This window comes from Myripristis murdjan, chromosome 4 (assembly GCF_902150065.1).
Source record: "Myripristis murdjan chromosome 4, fMyrMur1.1, whole genome shotgun sequence".
Lineage (NCBI taxonomy): Eukaryota > Metazoa > Chordata > Actinopteri > Holocentriformes > Holocentridae > Myripristis > Myripristis murdjan.
Genome location: NC_043983.1, coordinates 10687566 through 10706519, shown reverse-complemented (window position 1 = coordinate 10706519; position 18954 = coordinate 10687566). Strand labels below are relative to the sequence as shown.

At 42.9% G+C, this 18954-nt stretch overlaps 2 protein-coding genes across 6 annotated transcripts in view; one reads left to right on the top strand and one right to left on the bottom strand.

The window, feature by feature from the left end:
* The first annotated feature begins 104 nt into the window (after nucleotides 1–104).
* Nucleotides 105–2212, top strand: LOC115357431 (40S ribosomal protein S27-like). Its single transcript, XM_030048851.1, has 4 exons — nucleotides 105–447; nucleotides 1233–1341; nucleotides 1431–1541; nucleotides 1891–2212. Exons 1-4 carry the CDS (start codon nucleotides 442–444, stop codon nucleotides 1917–1919), a joined length of 255 nt encoding a protein of 84 aa, XP_029904711.1. The 5' UTR covers nucleotides 105–441; the 3' UTR covers nucleotides 1920–2212.
* Nucleotides 2213–2388: 176 nt separating this feature from the next.
* The window catches only part of tpm4a (tropomyosin 4a), a 36591-nt gene continuing 20025 nt past the window's right edge, over nucleotides 2389–18954 (bottom strand). For 3 of the 5 annotated variants that reach the window (XM_030048846.1, XM_030048845.1, XM_030048847.1), the window contains 7 exons: nucleotides 9191–9324; nucleotides 8798–8915; nucleotides 8111–8181; nucleotides 7904–7979; nucleotides 6112–6174; nucleotides 5483–5552; nucleotides 2389–3657 (listed from right to left, as the gene is read on the bottom strand). In XM_030048846.1, the coding sequence (XP_029904706.1) occupies nucleotides 3575–3657; nucleotides 5483–5552; nucleotides 6112–6174; nucleotides 7904–7979; nucleotides 8111–8181; nucleotides 8798–8915; nucleotides 9191–9324 (615 nt within the window). In that variant the 3' untranslated portion in view covers nucleotides 2389–3574. Of the gene's footprint in view, nucleotides 3658–4582; nucleotides 4681–5482; nucleotides 5553–6111; nucleotides 6175–7903; nucleotides 7980–8110; nucleotides 8182–8797; nucleotides 8916–9190; nucleotides 9325–18954 lie in introns of those variants that run through there. The other 2 variants (XM_030048848.1, XM_030048849.1) reach the window with 1 other exon arrangement.

The window sequence follows — 18954 nt, the reverse complement described above, 5'->3', positions numbered from 1 at the left end:
GGCGCCGCGGATTGGTGGAGCGACCTGTCACTCTTCTCTGTCGTCGTGGCCCCGGAAGTCCGTTGTGATTCGACAGGGGTTTGTGCGTTTTGTTTCCATTGGTCGCCCGAATTTGCGTGGACCTTAATAATTAATCATTTCAGAAACTAGACAAATGCACCAAGCGAATTCAGACATTAAATGTAATAGTTTTTTTTTAACCCAATAAACTGAGTCGGTGTGGGTGGGCTATCCTGTCTGTTTTTTAAGGGGCGACTCCCGCCTTCTCGGGCTGTTCCGGTACGAAACTGCACGCACTCATCTCAGACCCAAACTGTGTTGTCTCGTGTGTGACTGGCTGCTATCAAAACCTCCTCGGCTGACAAACACAGCTGCTGGGACCTCTTTCGCTTTACTGTCGCATTTAAATTGGACAAACAACTTGAGTGATCATCTTCTAAAATGCCTGTAAGTTAATTGCTTTTTTATTTTGCTGTTTAATGAGAAATGAAACCGAATGAAATGAAAATGAAATGAAAATGAGAAAAAAAAAACAAAAAACTGATTAATCAAGAGTCCGAAAAGTTATGATGAAGAAGGAAATACACAGCTTAAGACATAGGGTTTGCCTTATTGTCATAACGAATTAATGTCATAACTACTAATCAAAAGTTTATGGAAAGAAGAATAAGAAATGTTTATTATTCGGCGTAACAGTGGACTCAAATCAGACCAAAGTAAATTACATAAAGTTGTGAAGTATTTAAGACTGCAAATTTTATTTCCAAGGCCTGGAACAGAAGGCAGCATATTTTGTTTAACTGATACATAATTTGAGGGGTATATTTTGGAAGTGCCTGGTTTTGGATTTGACTTTGTAATTCCTGATTTACTCTAATGTGTAGTTTGTTGTTGTATGTTTGAGCATGGTTTTGTAATGTGTGCAACAGTGTCTTGTAAGTCCATATGGGCTGGGCTTCTGAGTGAAGCACGACATTTAAATAAAAGAAAATCAATCAATCAATCGTACATAAGGTTGTGTTTTGATTTGTGTAGAGCTGCCATGAATGATGCCTTAACATGTCTGGACATGCCCATGTGTGTTTGCAGGAACAGTTCACTTATCAGACTGTAGGGGGCATGAAACATCAAGATAAAATATATATACTGTCATGTTCATGAGTGATTACTAGTAATAAAACAATAATAAATGCATAAATAATAATTAAGTCATGCTGTTATGTGTGTTGCAGCTGGCTAAGGACTTGATGAACCCCAGTTTTGCGGAGGAGAGGAGGAGACACAAAAAGAAGAGGCTGGTGCAGAGTCCCAACTCCTACTTCATGGATGTGAAATGCCCAGGCAAGCGAGTGCACCATGCTTGAAATCAGTTTGGATGAACCAGTTGAATTTGAACTTGATTTCTCACCCTTGTTCAATTGTTTCCCCAGGCTGCTATAAGATCAGCACCATTTTCAGCCATTCCCAGGGAGCAGTGCCCTGTGGTGGCTGCTCGCTCATCCTCTGTATGCCCCGGGGGGGGAAATGCCAGCTGACTGCAGGTGAGCAAGGTGTCACAAGTGGAGATTATCATCATCATCATCATCATCATTATATAATTATCAGTTTGTGCAGCCCTTTTCAAAACAGGTAGAGCAGAGGTTGTGCCATTTTCACACAATGATCTGGTCTCCCAGTTAAATTGAATTATATGTGTGCTCTTTTATTATCTATCCACTGTGGTCAAAGGAAACTGCACAGTGTACTGAACTCTGTTTGCTCATCCACTGCAGTTCTGTAAATGTCAAGATTTAAAAAAAAGGACAAGAGCACTTTCACTAATGTCTTACACTGTGTTTTGCCTCCAATTAGATACTGAAACGCTTGTTCTGATTTTTTCCCCCCATCTAGGCTGCTCCTTTAGAAAGAAACACTCCTGAACAAAAGAATGCAAAAAGTCAACCGAGCGCCACTGGCCGGTATCAGCAGGGACCGCTGATCAAAGAGAGAATGGGTTTTCTGATCCATGCCACTTTGAAGCGCTATAAGGTGTCTTCAAGCTGAGAAAGTGTCTCCATTTGTTCCTTGATAACTGAGAGTCTTCATCTGCTACAGTGGCGATTTGAAAGAGGAAGTGAGAGAGAGGCTGAGGGAGCTAAAGACATACTAGTGAGAGTTATGTACCTGCACTCATGTCTTGTGGAAGGTGTAACATTTATTTGACATGGCACTTATAAAATGTTTTCCTGTTCCTCTTGTTTAAGGAAAATGATTTCTTAGTTGGTGTTTTAGTGTACAAAATATCAAACAAGACATGATTTCTGTAAAAAAAAAAAATTTATTAGGTTGAAATAGGGGGGTGAATGAAAAATTTCAAAACGGACTCAGTCAAATGTCAGGAGTGAGATAAAACCATGTTGACCTTTGCATACAACAATAAAACATTAAAAGGGTTTATTGTCTCTGGTATGTGTTCTTTGGTCTTGAGAGTTCCCCTGCCAAAAAGAAGTGGTGTAAAAAAAAAAAAATAATAATGAAGCATTACAACTTCTCATTCATCATTCCTAACATTACTCTACTATATACAATAAGTATCCATGGTTTATGAAACTTGACTGACTGAGGATCCAGTGGTTTTGGGTTTCGGTGGCTCACAGGATACCATGTACTGTAAAGCTTGGTAGTATGGCCGATGGGAAAACTGCAGGTACTAATGTGGAACGTGGCAGCGGTCAGGTCGAGCCCATGGAAAGGTGGCACATAGAAGATAGACGTCAGTACAAGGCATCGATGCACAAGTCTCATGCAGTCAGGAAATACACAGGTTTGGCAAATTGTCTCACCGAGTGTGAAAACGAAAAGTTGTTTGACCTGCTCAGCTAAAACCGGCAGAGACGGCGTTGCTTTCAAATCGAAGAAATCTTAAATGACGCTAGCGGAGGCCTATGATTTTTGGCACGGAGCAGCAGCTTCCTTGGTCTGACAGCAGAGATGAAATGAAACCTTTCCATGAGGTCACCTGGCCATTTGAACATAAGTGCAGCGGGAGTCTAGTGTCTCGTCTGTGATTAGGTGGATCATAGTTGTGAAACTGATGTCTAGCCTCATAAACACCTCTAGGTGGCGCTTGGGAGCCACACTGATTGAGATGGAACACAACCCAAAGCCATCTTACAGCATACCTGCGTTGAAATAATGAGATGGAGAGAAATCTGCATGTACTGGAAATCTAAAACACAGCCAGGTTAGGCTCAAGAGTGACTGACGCTCCGGTGGGTGGTTTGGTGAATAATTTATAATTGTCCATTTTTTTTTCTGTAAAAGTGGTCAAAAATAACTCCTGGAAGAAAGTTTCTGCAATCAAGGCCGGAGATACAAAGGAGGCAATGGGTTCAAAATGACTTTCTCAATTTAAAAAGAGACATTACAGAAATTGTGCCTTAAAAGAAAAAAAAACATGATGGGTACAAGTATTAAGTTAATCCCCTTTTCCATGGAGAATAAAGATTTTACAGCTGAAAATGTGGAATGAAGTCGAAAATTGATGGAATGTTGCATGACTATCTCATCCTCTCCAACTTCCCCTCTGGTGTGTTTATAAGCTGTTCAGTTCCTGCAGGGTCTGGTCCAGAACTTGATGGATGCCGAGATTCTCTTCTTTGGCACTTGATAATTTCTCTAAAGAGACAAAGCAAAGAAAAGTAACATAATGAAGCCTTTTGAATCAATACCACAAAACAAAACAAAACAAAACAAAACACAGCTCAGACAACTGCAACGCCATGCCAGTTCATTCTCTTTCACAACTTTGGTGAGGAGTATTCTTCGCAAAAACTGCACGGCAAACTGTTTTACTGTGCAACTGGACAGATGTTTTACATAACTACTTTGGTTAAGTTGTTCCACATGCAAAAAAACACCCAACCACATAGCAGTGCCCTATTAAAACTCAAGTGAAATTTGCATGCATAAACTGCTGAGGGCCATTCCCTGCCAGCTGGCTGCGAGTGGAAGACACTCCGCCGATTCCCTAGATGACTCGTGTGCCACACTGTGAGGTTATTCATGGCATTGATAACTATCGGTGCATGTGAACACACAAGAACCAAATGAAAGTGTCACGTTTCAAACCACAAAATGTGATAGTGCGACACTGAGGTCATCACAAGGAGGTGCACGCTGCAAAAATTCATGCCAACACTTGAGAGGATCTCACCTGGTAAAATACAACTTGTTGATAATGACGGACCACGGACAGTAAAGTGAAATTACAAAGAACACACACTTGGGTACCCGTTTCCATATGTAATAGAGCGCATGGCATCGTGTGGTGATGAATCTTATAAAGTTCTGCTATATATTTTTAAAATCTAGCTTTAAGCTGGTATGCATGATTGAGGACAGAGAGAAGAAAGCTGCAAGGTAGGAAATGAAAAGATTCTTTAATTAATAAAGTTTTGCACAGTGAGTCGGACAGAAGGCACATATAATCATTAGAGAGACAAGATGTTGAGAGATGCAGATAGAGGGGAATGGAGTGAGAGAGAGCGACAGAGAGAGAGAGAGGGAGAGAGAGAGAGAGAGAGAGAGAGAGAGAGAGAGAGAGAGAAGGAAGCATCTACAGAGAGGTCATGTCATTGAGAGCATGGTCCAGCTCCTCGCTAATGGCCTTGTACTTCAGCTTCTGAGCATACAGTTCATCTGGAGGTCAAAGGTCGACAGCAAGTACAGGCAGATGTCAAGGACAGCAGCGACAACAAGCCAAAAGCAGGAGGAAAACCAGAGATGGATGGAGGCAGAGAATATAGGGAGGAAAGACAGGAGAAACGACAACAAACAAAAACAAAACAAACAAAAAAAAGCAGGTCAGCTCTGTTAAGCACTTGGAGAAGAACGATGCATATCTACCGGGTCAGAATCATGAAATGAAAACATGCTGGGAGCCTTTTTTCTGCTGGGTGACAGCTTTGAGCGTTTAAGCCTGTTGTGAATGGCTCATAAAAGGGCTCCAATATCTCCATAAACTCAGTTGCCTGTGGTTCAGCGACTAAATAATGCTGACCTAAAAACATTCAAGCACATTCTGTCCTCTTTTGCAGCATGGCTGACACGGAGTAGCTGTTCTTCAGAAACAAGGGTCTCTGCAGTTGCGGGGGGTGGGGGAGGCTCACTGCATAGTTCTTTACATCGGAGACCCAAACCAGATTTTATTAGCTTGTCTTAGTAAGGGGTTTCCACACATTTGGCAGGTAACCATTTTCCTTCCACAGAAACTATTTCCAGCCTTGCTGAAATAGAGCACCCTAGCTGGGACCCGTGTTGAGATGAAATGTGTCAGAAGGTGTTGCTTTGTTACTGGATGCCTTTCATGTCCAAGGATTATCTATCTCCATGTTCTCTGCAAACATTTTTGGCTCTTCTGGTGAAAACAAAACACATACACATCATCCTTGTACCCTGTCTCTACACATTTTATTACATGTAAGTCCGACTGAGCTCATACCTTCCAGGTCATCGATGGACTTTTCCAGTTTGGCCACTGTCCTCTCTGCAAACTCTGCACGGGTTTCAGCCTGCCCGCAACACACACAAAAATTTCAGGGTGAGGAATCAGCTCTGACACACAGCAACAAGTTCAAGACTCTCTAAGGCTGGAAAACTTTTTTTTTTGCAGGGGCTTAGAAACCTTTGTTACTTGTCTCTTCAAGTAACCATCAAAGGATGAAATGTTTTACTGGTGGTTTTGGGTGCACAGAAGAGTTAAGTTAATAAAAAGAACAATGTTTTGGAGAGTGAACTCAAAATCTTGTAACAGAGCTCGGGAAAAAAGAAGCTAACCCAAACATTTAAATCGACTGGCAAAAGCAGCCAATCTAAAGTATATGGTGCAGATGAACAAAATAGAAAAAAAAAAAAAAAAAAGTTTTTTTGGCTGTTTCTGCACATTCCACTTCTGATTTTGGCATTTTGGTGTTGGAAATTGAATTGTTGTGGTTGGACAGATGTCCCATGTGGAAAGTGCTTTTTCCAAATTTTGTCATATTTTACTCCGAAGGCATTTTCTTGTTATTTTCTGCACTGTGACGCCTTGACCGTCCTGTAAGCTGAGTATCAGAGGAAGCAGCTTCTCACCTCCTTCAGCTTGTCACTGAGAACCTTGATCTCTTCCTCATACTTGTCCTCTTTTTCTGAGTACTGCAGAAACATAGGGGCACACATATTATTACAAGATCAGTGGAAGACACACAATACAGAATCAGAATCACAAACACTTTATTGATCCCAGAGGGGAAACTGGGTCAGTTGCAGGTACTCGAATTCTTGAAAAAAAAAAAAATAATAATAATAATAATAATAATAATGCTTTAGAAATTTGTAATAAAACCTATGTGCATTATATAAAAATTCTGAACTAATCCTACAATAATATCACAACAATATGTGCAAAAATAAGAGATTAAGGATATGTAAAAAGTATATCTACACTAAATATATGTGCAAACACGCTTGCTTAACACATCCACATATGTGCACAAGCATGTACCTGCATGAACTATTTCTCTGAAACTGCTCAAAGATCCCTGTGGAGCACCATGCAGGGAGCGGGGAGTGGCATCAAACAAACGAGGTGCTGGCGTGGTCACTGGGAACAGATTGTGCTGTGTTGCCAACCACGGCAGGCCTGACTCGTCATCAAAAGCGTGTTTTGCTCAAGGAGAGCAGTCATGTGTTGAGTCTGGCATGCTGTCATGCAGCCTGTCTGTGCCTGGGGAGGAATGTACTGAAGACGCAGAATGTACTGCAGGTCTCTACTGGCTGCTGCTTCACATACCCACCTTGTGTGGCCACTACCCCTGCTGGATCAAACAGAGCCTCGCGGGCCAGGTTCTCAGGTGGGGGATAAGCTATTTGTCTTGCTGTTTGGAGATTATAACCCTATACTTATTACAGCTCGGTATCAAAGCAGTGCATGTTTTGAACGCTTTTGATACGTTCAGGTTTTCAACTCAACAAATTGAGGAGAAAATAAATGGTTAGGTTGCAAATGGGGCCTAACTGTACACAGTTATAATAGAGGTGGTTTGAGACAATACTTTGGTGAGCACCGAGCCCCGCCTCACTGAAATTACAGTCCACTGAGCCGTGAGGACAGCCCAAATGATAGGATAGAAGGAAGCAGAGGACTGTGCACTGACAGACACACCTGGGCCACACAGTGTTTGGGAATACTCCTTACTGCTTGCTGATGAAAGGAGTTCAGTACATCGGGACTATTCTGATAATGTCAGGCAAGATGACGATTGCACCTTTAAGTATTGGAAAAGTGGACGTATTGAAGAAGTTAAGTCAAAAATGAGATACTGGCTACTTGAAAATGGTGGCAAAATAATTACTAATATGAAACTGAATCTACGGTTTACGTTTGTGGGTGGGGACACAATATATTTGTACATGTGTGACACCCATGTATTTGTAAGGTACTTATGGACGCGCAATTTAAACAGTGCCCATTTATGAAATTTGATTTCTTGACAAAATGACAATTATGTAACATGCTGAAATATTGAATGTATTGTTTTCAGACCCTTACTCACGCAATAAAAAAAATAATAAAAAAGAAAGATTATGGCTGAAGTTATTTGTTAGCCTGTTATCTTTAAGATTGTATCATGTTTGATTGTGCAATTGTCTGGTTTTCTGTGTATTTGTTTTTGCTTTATTCTAGTGTTTTAGAACAAATCCTTCTTTTCTTCAATGGACTTCTTTCCTGAGATTGTCGAAATATTCTGACGCAGGTTATTTTGTCCCGTGTGGCACACTCCACCGATCTGACACCATGACACAGGACAGAAACACTAAATGTTGGGTTTCAGGGTTCAGTCCTGGCCATGTGTTTCACTCACACCCAACAGCGCACACTCACTTTCTCAGACTGGGCTTCTAAGGACTTTAGGTTGTTGGTCACATTTTTCAGCTCCTCCTCCAAGTCACTGGCTTTGCTATGGGGAGAAGCACAGACAGATCCTTAGATTTCATGTAAAGGTGAAGGGTGAAGGTATGTCCGCTGGTTCGCATGTTTCTGGTTGCATGCATGCATGTGTGTGTGTGTGTGTGTGTGTGTAGAGCTTACAGTTCTGAGAGCTCGGCCCTCTCCTCAGCTCTCTCCAGTTCTCCCTCCAGGATCACCAGCTTGCGAGCCACCTGGGACAAAGAGAGAACATACATCTGTATTATTATTTTCTTTGGACCCCATTCCAGCCACAATAGGAGTCATAAAGAGCTGAAGGGGGACGGAGGGGGGTGGGGAGGGCTTCAAATGCGGAAGTGGAGTACATCCCAGCTCAATGGCAGCTTCATCAGGCTTCAGAGGACATTTTTTCCTACATGTTTAAATAATTTATTTAGCCATCATTTAACTGTAGACCAACTGAGACTGAATATTCCTAAGAGATCCGGAAACAGCATCATAACAAATATATTACATTATAATACACCCAACTAAACAGCAAAAAATGTACTTAAAATCATATACAGCAGCATTTAAGTGCAAAGGAAAAAATCATGACTTTATTAATTGCTTCATTACCAGTAAATAATTAAAAGGAGATGGCCTTTCCTTTCTTTGTCATGATGCTCTAATGAAAGTCTGATGCTGAAATGCGTCAGCATTTTGGGCCCAAAAATAAATTGGCACCAAAGAAGTGCAGTTTTTCCTTTTCTTAGTTCTGATGTGCTGATTTTTTCACTACGCGAGCACTCGTAAGGCCGTCCAAAAAGCAAAGTCAGCTGCTGAACGAGTGCCTCTGACTGGTCTCACCTCATCGTATTTGCGGTCGGCCTCCTCGGCAATGTGTTTGGCCTCTTTCAACTGCATCTCCTGAATCTCCATCTTCTCCTCGTCCTTCATCGCTCGGTTCTCGATCACCTTCATCCCTCTGATCGGACAGGAGATGTAAATGTTTTCAAACATACATAAAAAATGCTACAAATCCGACTTTGATGCATGTCATGTGAAAGACGCTGCGGTGCATTGAACATCACACACATGCACTCATACACACAGGCACACAGTGGCACACACACACACACACACACACACTCAATTCCACTTCATCCCACAGGCAGGCTGCGACAGCCGCCTTAAAAAGGTTTAGAGAGGCTGCTCCCCAAACACTTAATCAAGATTCAGCTTAACATGAACTGAACTGACCTCTCGCTCTCATCTGCGGCCTTCTCAGCCTCTTCCAGTTTCTGCAGTGTGGTGGCCAGCCTCTCCTGGGCCCTGTCCAGCTCCTCCTCTACCAGCTGGATCCTACGGTTCAGACCTGCGGCATCACCCTCCGCCTGTAGAGGGGAAAAAAAAAAAAAAGAGAAAAATGTCATCGTTCATTCACTCAACTTTAAGTCATCCAAGTTGGCCTCCTCCTTCTCCTCCACCTCATTTAACAGGAAAAGAAGCAAAAGGCACAAAGAGGGTGGCGTAGGGAGAGAAGCAGCCGCAGCCAGACGAAAATAGGCACAGAAATAGGGACAGCTGGACAGAAATGAGGACAGCAACCTGTAGTCGTGTTTTAATCGCCTGTGCAGCGAAATCAATGTCCCTCTAAGGGGGTAAAACTCAGCACTGCGCCAGCGTTCTGACAAGCCCACGCCATCACAGCTAATTTAATGCTTTCATATAGTTTGTGCACCAAGTCTACGAGGGAACAAACAACAGTCAACTCTAATTAAATATTGGTCACTGGAAAAAAAAACAATGCTTATTAACATTAGGAAAATTGCTGTGTGGTTTTACTTCATACTTTGAATATTTGATTTATTACTGTTTTATGGCTTGTGTACCACTTTGTGACGCCATGTTAAAAAGTGTCACAAAAAGAAAGAGCACTAGGACAGTATTATTACAGAAGACAGACAAAAGGAGGGGATAGTTAGAGGAGTACGAGGAAACAAGGGAGAGGCAGAAGACAAATAGGAGAGGAATTAGAAGTGGAGCTGGCAGTGTTAATCGGAGGTGGCTGCATGGTGCTGTAACAGTGAAGCCTCTGGAACGCTGCCACCATCAGGAGGTTAAACACACTGAACCTTATTACCGAGCCTCACACAGGGCGAGAGCTGATCCATGGTGAAGTTCCTATTCTCTTCTAAGCGTCCTGAACAAAATATCTGGACACACACTGTTTTTTTTTTTTTTTAGCTGATAGACACGTTTTCTTATGAAACACTTGATAAATACAATACAGTATCACCTGTACACAGCCGTGCTGATATGATTACAAAGCGATATTTTGCCAATACTCAGTGTTGCATCTATGCATTGTGCAATAATTAAGCTCATGCAAACTTTTAGCACTTCCCCCCCGGGGTGTCAAACTCGACTTGTATGAAGTGGTTTTGAAATGAAACTGAATCGAATTAAACGGGAATCACTTCCATCTGTACCATGAGCCACTGAGACACAGCAATCTATTCTCCGAGCTCTGTGGTGCGGCTCGTGTTTCACAAATCAATAGCTGAGCTGAACTGATGAATAATAAGTGAATTGGAGGCAGCTGGAGATCCTCAGAGGGTCTTTTATAGACGTATCTCTGAGAAACTCAACTCTCTCAAGAAACACAAGAGCGGACTGCTGAGTCTGGCTGGAAACGTAATCTATTTTAATATTAAGACGATAGCGGGGCTTTAGGAGATGAATTGGGGAGGAAAAAAAATCTCAATTTCCGGTCAGTGAGCATGCAGAACTGGGCCAAGGAGGAGGACAAACGGGCTTCTTCTCATCTGCCTTTGGTAAACAATCAAAGGCAGAGGGAGAAAAAGAAAGCAAACAGACAAGCATGCAGGCATTTCCTTTCAGTTGGTCGGGGAGTTTATCCAACCAGCGCCTCCCAGGGAGCCGCATTCAGACAGAGGAGCGACCCGGGCCTCTGTGATTCCATTCAGTCCTCATACAAAACTGGACAAATAACATTTCACGTTACGCCACATGTTTATTTAACATCTGAAGTCATGACACATGGAGAGGGGAGTTTGGAGGTTTTTCCGTTGTTCAATCAGATGGTTTTGCCTCCAACGGCACTGCATGCCAAACTGTTTAAGCCAAGAATATGCACACAACTTCACTCCCCACTGCGGGGAAAGAGAAGAGGAGGGCTGCTTAGACAAAAGACACTCTTCCTTGCATAGTTGTGGGGCAGCAGATTTATTAGGTCAGTGAGTCATTAGCGAGTCATCCAGGCCGCAAATCGGTCGGGCGGGCGGATACACAGTCAATGTGTCGGCCGTTCAGTGTGCAGGTAGCGGTTGAGCTGGACGTTTAGCTGGATAAAGCCGCTAAGAGAGAATAAAGAGATGAGAGGCGACACCGAAGGAGACTGCGACCAGCACAGTGGGAAAGGCCGGTCAAGTTGTTTTCCATTCCATTCTGTCATAGACTGAACATTTCAGGGGAGGAGGGCATGGTTTCCTGCTCGCTGGCAGCTGGGACAGGTCTCTTTTTACTTTTTCTAAGTTTATATCTCTTCATCATCCCACAGTATAGTGCTGACTGGGCTTGTGCTGATCAGTTTTTCCTCCCCTCTCTCGGTCCATCTCTCCCACGCTCCCCCTACGTTCTCTCTCTCGCCAGATCCTGCCCTGCTGGTGCCGGTGCTGCCAGCTGATACGAGACAGGAAATGTCTGTTGAATAAGAGTCGACACATCTTAAACCCAGCGAGCTGCAGCTCTAACCCTATAAGGAATGAATGAGAAGTCGCATATCAGTCGAATGTGAGATCCCATCGGTGGCGTCAGGTCTGCACCTGTCCACACCGCATGAAGGAGAGAATCAGACCGGAGCCTGAAACAACAGATAGGGCTGTTTCCTGAGTGAGGCAATGGGCTGCGGAGAATGCCTCTCACATACAAACAAACATGCTATTCATGGGCTTTAAGTCCCGCTCCACAGGCACATCAGACGCCGTAAAACAGCTCCAGACACACACACGCGCTCTGCAAACACACATAAACATGCATGCACATCTGCACACAAACACCCTCTCTCTCTCCTTCTTTCTCAAGTACACACACAGGCTCACATAACGGCCTGCTAGCAGGCAGCTACTTTCCTGTCTAGTAAAACTGTGGTTGTCAAGTAACACAAACACAGAAACCAAGGTTTTAGTGACCAAAACAACGGTGGGACAGGTTATCTACGCACTGACAATCTGTTGCATGCAATCTGGTGTCTTTTCATTATCAGATTTCCACAGACATGGAGGGGAATCCCCAGACAGACACAGGCATTACAACCCATTCAAACAGGAGAAAGCAGTGATACCTCCTCTAACAAAGTGTGGCGTAGTCTTAAAGTATCCGACATGTTTCTGGAGACAGAACGTGATTTTGAAATACTGACTGATGAAATTTAGGAGGTAATATATTTCGAAAGCAGACAGATTTTGGAACGAAACCCCCGAGCCTCTATGTCAATGAGCCACGTCCAGGGAGGAGCTGTTTTTTTTAAAGGGGGCATCTCAGAATGGTGTATGGGAAACACATTCAGCTGAAAGAACTGTGAAAATGGCTCATTACAAAGTGATCACAGATTTAAACTGCTGAACAAAAAAAATCATACGTATGATTGCACTGTTTTTTTTTTAAATTTTTTTTAGAACAAATAGTTTCAAACTGCAGCAAGAAATTAAGTCAAAGTAAGCAAGGGCACTAAAATAAGTTTAGGATTCATATAAACGTAGCCTACTGACAGGAAATCAGCCGACTAACTTTGTCTTATTTCCTCCCTTCACTTCTGTCATGACTGGCATTCTCGCATTCTCTCTCATATCTCTCTCTCACATCTCTCTCTCTCTCTTCTCTCTGTCTCTCTCTCTTTCTGACTGTCTTTCTCTCTCTCTCTCTCTGTCTCTCTCTCTCTCTGTGGCCATGCCCCTTCCTTACTCACCCACTTTGCATTCTCTGGCTGCCAAGGACGCACGCCTTATATGGTAAAATGCACTCTGGAGAATGTTTGTGGTGGAGTATCAGGAAGATGTTAGCAGCAAGCACACACACACACACACACACACACACACACACACAGAGAGACAGACACACACACACACATCTAGAAAAACCTAAATGAAACCATCTGTGGCGACTGTGAATCAGGAAACGGCGAGATACCACATGACAAGGAGGTGCTCTGTTGGCTCTTCCTCACACGAGCACACACTGATCCACTTTGGAGCCGAGGAAAATGGATGACACAAATCGTGCGGCCTGTTTCCCAGAATAGCAGCAACCTAGCTTAATATATAACAACAGTGCTTTGTTAGAGGTGGAAAGGTATGCCAGTGACTTTGCGGGCCTTGTAAGTCATCAGGAGTGTGTGTATCTGCATCATGAACTGCTGAACAATAATGCAGGAAAGTGACAATTTAGCCAGGAAGTCCAACTGCCGGTTTAAATTAGTCGAGTCTGAGGCTGGTTGGGGCTTCTATCTCTGACATCTGGCTACAGGGAGATTCCTCTTTAACAAAGCCCACACAGTCACTGCTTGCGATGGTTTCCTTGCTGAGGAAGTGACACCAACTAAAAATTGAACTAGGGGACTCTAAGCTGACTCCAAATTCTTTCTGGTTGGCTTTATCTCTCTGAGTAAACACTGTGCAGCCTGACTTCAGGTCACAGCACAGCACTATTGGGACTGACAGGAAATACCTGAGTGTACTGCACATATTATTACATGTACTCTGCTATGAGCAAGCAGCGTGACAGGGCAGGCACATAGGATTAACGAAATAAGTGCTATTGAGGTGTCAGGTTGTGTCCTTTCAATGTAAACGCATTAAGTACCACCTAGGAAATACACAAAATCCCACTGCCAACAGCAAGTACTGTTGATAAGGCGGGTTGATTCTGTGTATGGAGCCAGTCTTGAGTGCACATGATATATAGACATTTAGAAACAGGATCAAGGGCAAGTGAAAGAGGGGGGAATCTAATTACTGCCTGATTCCAGGGCAGTGGGTTAATGAGGTGCACGGTGCTGTTGAGGTTCAGTGGGAGTTATTCTCGATGCTGCTTGTGTGTTAATCTTCCACCATAAAGAGCTGGCATGCAAAGATATCCGCATACAGTGTGATCTGGTCAAACGTGGGGAGATATGTAAAGGAAGGACATTTAACGTCCAGACAAGCTTCCACAATGAGTCCTCTCAGCGCAAAATAGAATTTGCCATAAATTTTAGTACATGTGCACGAGTGTCGTAGCTTCCACAAGGCTCTTGAAACAGCTCATGTCCTGTACTCATGTCCTGTGAACCGGTGCCAGAAAATAATGAAGTGGTTAGTAGTGGTCAGAGGGTGATTGCTGCCCCCTGTCAAGCAGCCCTTCAAGGAATGCCGAGGGGGAAGCCTTTAAACGCTCCAATTAGTAATTTACTGCATTTTAAATCCAAGTTTTTAGGATTTTCAGATTGTGATATAAGTCCCTCTCAGATTTCAGAATCCCAGTGGAATGCACATAAATCTTAATCTTGCGCGCCTTAAATGCGCGGCTTCTCAACAAGTGCAGGGCAGGAGGTTTAACTACCTGCAGGTCAAGTAAACATCCCCGCAGTAAAACTGTTTACAGTTCTATATATTAGACTGACCAAATCCCATTACCACTCTAAAGCTCTGGCACAGACACACAAGAGCTGGCACTGGCACTGCGCAGAGCTGGCAGCAACTTCACTGAAAAGCTTCTCTGTCATTAAGTGAACTTGCCTGCCTCAATGGAAAAACATGCATCCATAGAGGACAGGCATATAGGCTCAATGCGTTACATTTGCAATGTTTCAAGCACTACTATATGTGATGGATACCATATTTAAGTGCTACATAAAGCACTAACAATTTCCGCTCTCCAAATGCCACTCAGTATATGACATGGTGATTTTTTGATCCATCATACTTGAGCTAGCACAGACTGTACATATATATATATTAAACTCCCTGCTTGGATTAGAAGCCACAACCTTGCACACATAACCAACTGAAGCCACAAGCCACTAACATGGGAGTGTTCCCCAGAATGCCAGCCACTGCCAAAACGTATCAACATGTGGCAGTTATATTTGGAAAGTTCAGCTATTCCCAAGGAGAAAGTCTAGCCTAAGAAAACAGCGAAACCAGGAAGTAATTCTTTCCACAGGATCTGCTGGAGTCGGGCAGAGGCCCAGCGTGAACGCTTCGAGCCCACTGACCACACAAAGCAGTAAACAGATGCTAGCTTTGCTTCATTGTGAGTAGACGAGCTGAGCGAAACAGGGCTCCTTAAGAGAGACGTTATTTGTAAACCATTTCCTGCAATTAGCTTCCACAAAATGAGATGGAAGTGGCATTAAAAAAGGGCAGACTTGTCATGTATGCACAAAATAAATCCTGTATCTCCTGCAAATTGAGTGGTGGCGTTTCAGCAGCTCTAGTTGAAAAAAAAATTGCCACAAATAGACAAAGACGTGGTTTGAAATCACAATAGAAAAAAAAACCCTCAGCTGAACTGAAAATAAATGCAGACGTTAGATATTTTTAAGTATGGGGAGCAGGGTAACCATCATCTTTACACCTGGACTGTAATCTTTACACATCTGACACAGACCAGAGTGACCATAACTACACACTACACACAACACACACTTATCTTCCTGTTGATCTGGGCTGGAGCACAGGAAGCGTGAGAGTAGAGGCACAGGAAGTGCTGGACCAGAGCCGGCAGACGGCATCCTGGGAGGGACAGCCTGGGAGGAGGGCCTGTTTCCCAACACCGATACCTCACTGCTGAGATTCGCTTCCAACTTCCCTCTTACACTGGTTTTTCCTCATATGATCTCACCTTGTGCGCTTCCACCTTCCACTCTCACCAGCTTTTTTTTTTTTTTAAACTTTCATTTCAGAAACTTTGGTCAGTACGATGCTAAAAATAAAGCTGTGTGTAAGAGAAGAACTATGGTAGATGAAATCTGATAGTGGAAATCAGGCATGTGCCAGGAGACGTCATATTACACTGGACTAGGAATTTCACTGTATACTTTAGTAAAAAGAGGAAAAGCACAACTATGTTTTATGCTTTATTTTAAAAAAAATCTGCACTGCAAATTATGCAACCAAGCAAACATAGAGTGCTTTGGCACTAATCATTTTTCAGCTGGTGTGCAAATACAACGGCAGTGACAATATCAATTATCAAGCTACCTCTTGCCAAAGATAACTGAACCATGACGCTGTGATACCAGCCCACACCTACACGATGTGTTGTTTCAGGCTGAGGCCAGGAGACGTCGCCTGGAAGAGTCTTGACTGACTAAACTAACTTCTAACTTTTTCTTGGAGAACTTTCAGGCTGGTGCATGAAAAACAAATGATTATCTTAGATTTACCTGATCCTCAACCCTAAAACCGCCAAAAGAGCATATTTTCAGTGGAATCTGCTTGACAGGGAAATGCCGGAGAGCCTGCTGAGAGCAATGGCCGTAAACGAAACACATCTAAGCAGGTTGGGTAAGTATTTGAAGATTATGTCATGCCTTTGAAAGCATTACTGGGCGTTTGAGTAATGTCTCCAGAGGCGTCAGAAATGCACTAGAAATAACATAAAGCAATTATTTTGAATTTTCAGGAAGAGAGAGGTGGCCAAATGTTTTTTTTCCCCCTGTTGCCTTGGCATTTTCAAACAGTGATTCATAACCTAAACAGATGCACTGAGGTTCCTCTTTTCATCTCTCTTTCTCTGATGAAAGGGTTTTTGTGCCAAGAAATCACTGTGTTTTGCCAATTATTCATATAAGGTAATCAAACACACACTCAAGAGTATATAAATACAAACAGCTTGAGATCATTTCCTGAATTTGATCATTCAATATCTCTAAAGTATACAAGAGTCAGTCTGGGAATCTGTAATAAGTTTGGCAACCAAGGTGCTGGTATTATTTGAAAGTGTTAAATAACAATTGTTTTGATTTCATAATGCTGATCATCTGGGATAAATGGCTGCCATGTTTTTCAAATGGCGGTATCTTATTTTGAAATTAAACTCCAAGTCCATTTTGAAGAGTTATGTCAGTGTATTTGTATTTCTTGTGATCTCATGCTAAGCCCTTAGCTCATATGCACTCTGATATCCTGCAGTCCAACTGGTTTGTCACCACGGCCTCTCTCCAACCAGTTGTGCGTCTTAACTATGACCACATGAGGGGTTTCATGTACATCTGTGGGCATCAGCTCACCTGTTGCAGAACATCACAATATCTGCACAACCACCGGGAAATATTAAGTTGGTCAAGATATGGCTCCAGATCAGTACTGTTGTGTAACCAGGAGACAGTGGCATGGCCTCCTGTTCTGAAAATGAAAGTGAAACTTCTAATTCTACAATTTGCGCCAAACCCCACGTGTTAGGATGGTTTTCGACACTGAGGTGTGATCAGCACTCAGACAATTAACATAAGTGCTGTGCAAAGACTGGCATATTGCCCGATAACCAGCCGGATTCCAACGGACGGCCTGCTCTCACTGTACGTTTGGACATGTATTTAATCCTATTGAAATTCAATGCCTTGAAATGTAAACTGATCTAAAGACTACATGGGCCAAAAGCTGCAGAGGGGCCACGCTGAGTCGACTTTAATGGGTTTTAGATGGGGGGGATATAGTACATGCAATCATATCATTCAAATGCTTTGATGATGCTTGACAGGCCCCAGTGATGTGGAGCTGAGATGATCACCTGCATGAGAAAACCTTCTACCATAATTTAAAAAAACAGCAATATCTTATTTTCTTAGGTATTACCTTGAAAAGACCCTATTTAGATCACGTGACTGTATCAATATACGGATTTATATCAGAAAAAATCCTGAAAAGGTGCGTAAACTCCAAATTCACAAGTTAAAAGGCGATTTGTAACCCATAGCGAAAAAGAAAGCCCTGCTGCAGCCAGCTCCTTTCATCATTTCACTTTTCATATCTTTACAGCCCCTCATCCTCCTCCCTCTCTCCTGTGCTCGCTCTGATCATCCTATCATTAACAAAGCTCCTATGCAAAGCTTATGGCACCCTGCGCCATAAAGCACCATGTGAAACAAATCGAGACTGTTACCTAACTTGTGTATCTGTCCTGCTAAGCATTTCCTCCAAATGTCCTTGTCAGCCGTGTAAGACAATATAAGAATAGTCAAGAGACAGGTGACGTAGCTGGTCAAACATCCATTGTCACTTTTCACACGCCCACGTTTTTGGTGTGGCACACAACACCCTCGGTGCTACTTTTCACCACGACTTATGCTTTAACAGCCTATGTTGTGACAATATGAATTGCTACTGACATGAGCTGTGCTGTAAACACATGGCAGTGCCAAGAGTGACACATTTCTTTCACAGAGTGTACTCCTTTGAAACCCTAATGACAGAGAGGGCAAAAACTTAAAGCCGAGGCCCTTTATTTTCCTATAATCTGTGGAGGCACGGTGGCCTGTGGCAGTTAAAGAGGCCGGCTTTCAACAAGACAACCTGTGCTGGCAAACATCCGCCCAGCTGAAATGTCACCGAGCAAATCACAGGTGGCACAAGAAAGAAGAGAATCCCTTTATAGAGATCAATAAAGTATTCTGATAATCTAATCTATCGGCTGATTATGCTTATTAACGCCTAATTACCTTATATGTGGCTGTAAGTGATAAAGCACACATTACACGCAGCTGCCTAGATGGTTAAACCCAGTATAAAAGGTGACCTCATTATTCACAGCAGCTCTACAGTGGCCTATAAGTCAGGGGGAGGGCGCATGCGCAGAGACCTGCAGGAATCCAAACTTTTTTTTCATTAGAGACCAACGCCTTGCATTGTGGCACAGTCAGCCGGCGAATGAATCAATGACTCGGAATAACTTCACTTTTAGAGGCAGAGAGGCGAATGTAGCCAAAGTTACCGTCACTTAATCACACTGACAGATGACTT

What these genes read in the sequence shown, in the direction of transcription:
- LOC115357431 (XM_030048851.1), top strand. An exon ending in CATGGATGTGAAATGCCCAG is followed by an intron (nt 1,342 to 1,430) that starts GCAAGCGAGTGC and finishes TTGTTTCCCCAG; the next exon opens with GCTGCTATAAGATCAGCACC. An exon ending in GAAATGCCAGCTGACTGCAG is followed by an intron (nt 1,542 to 1,890) that starts GTGAGCAAGGTG and finishes CCCCCCATCTAG; the next exon opens with GCTGCTCCTTTAGAAAGAAA.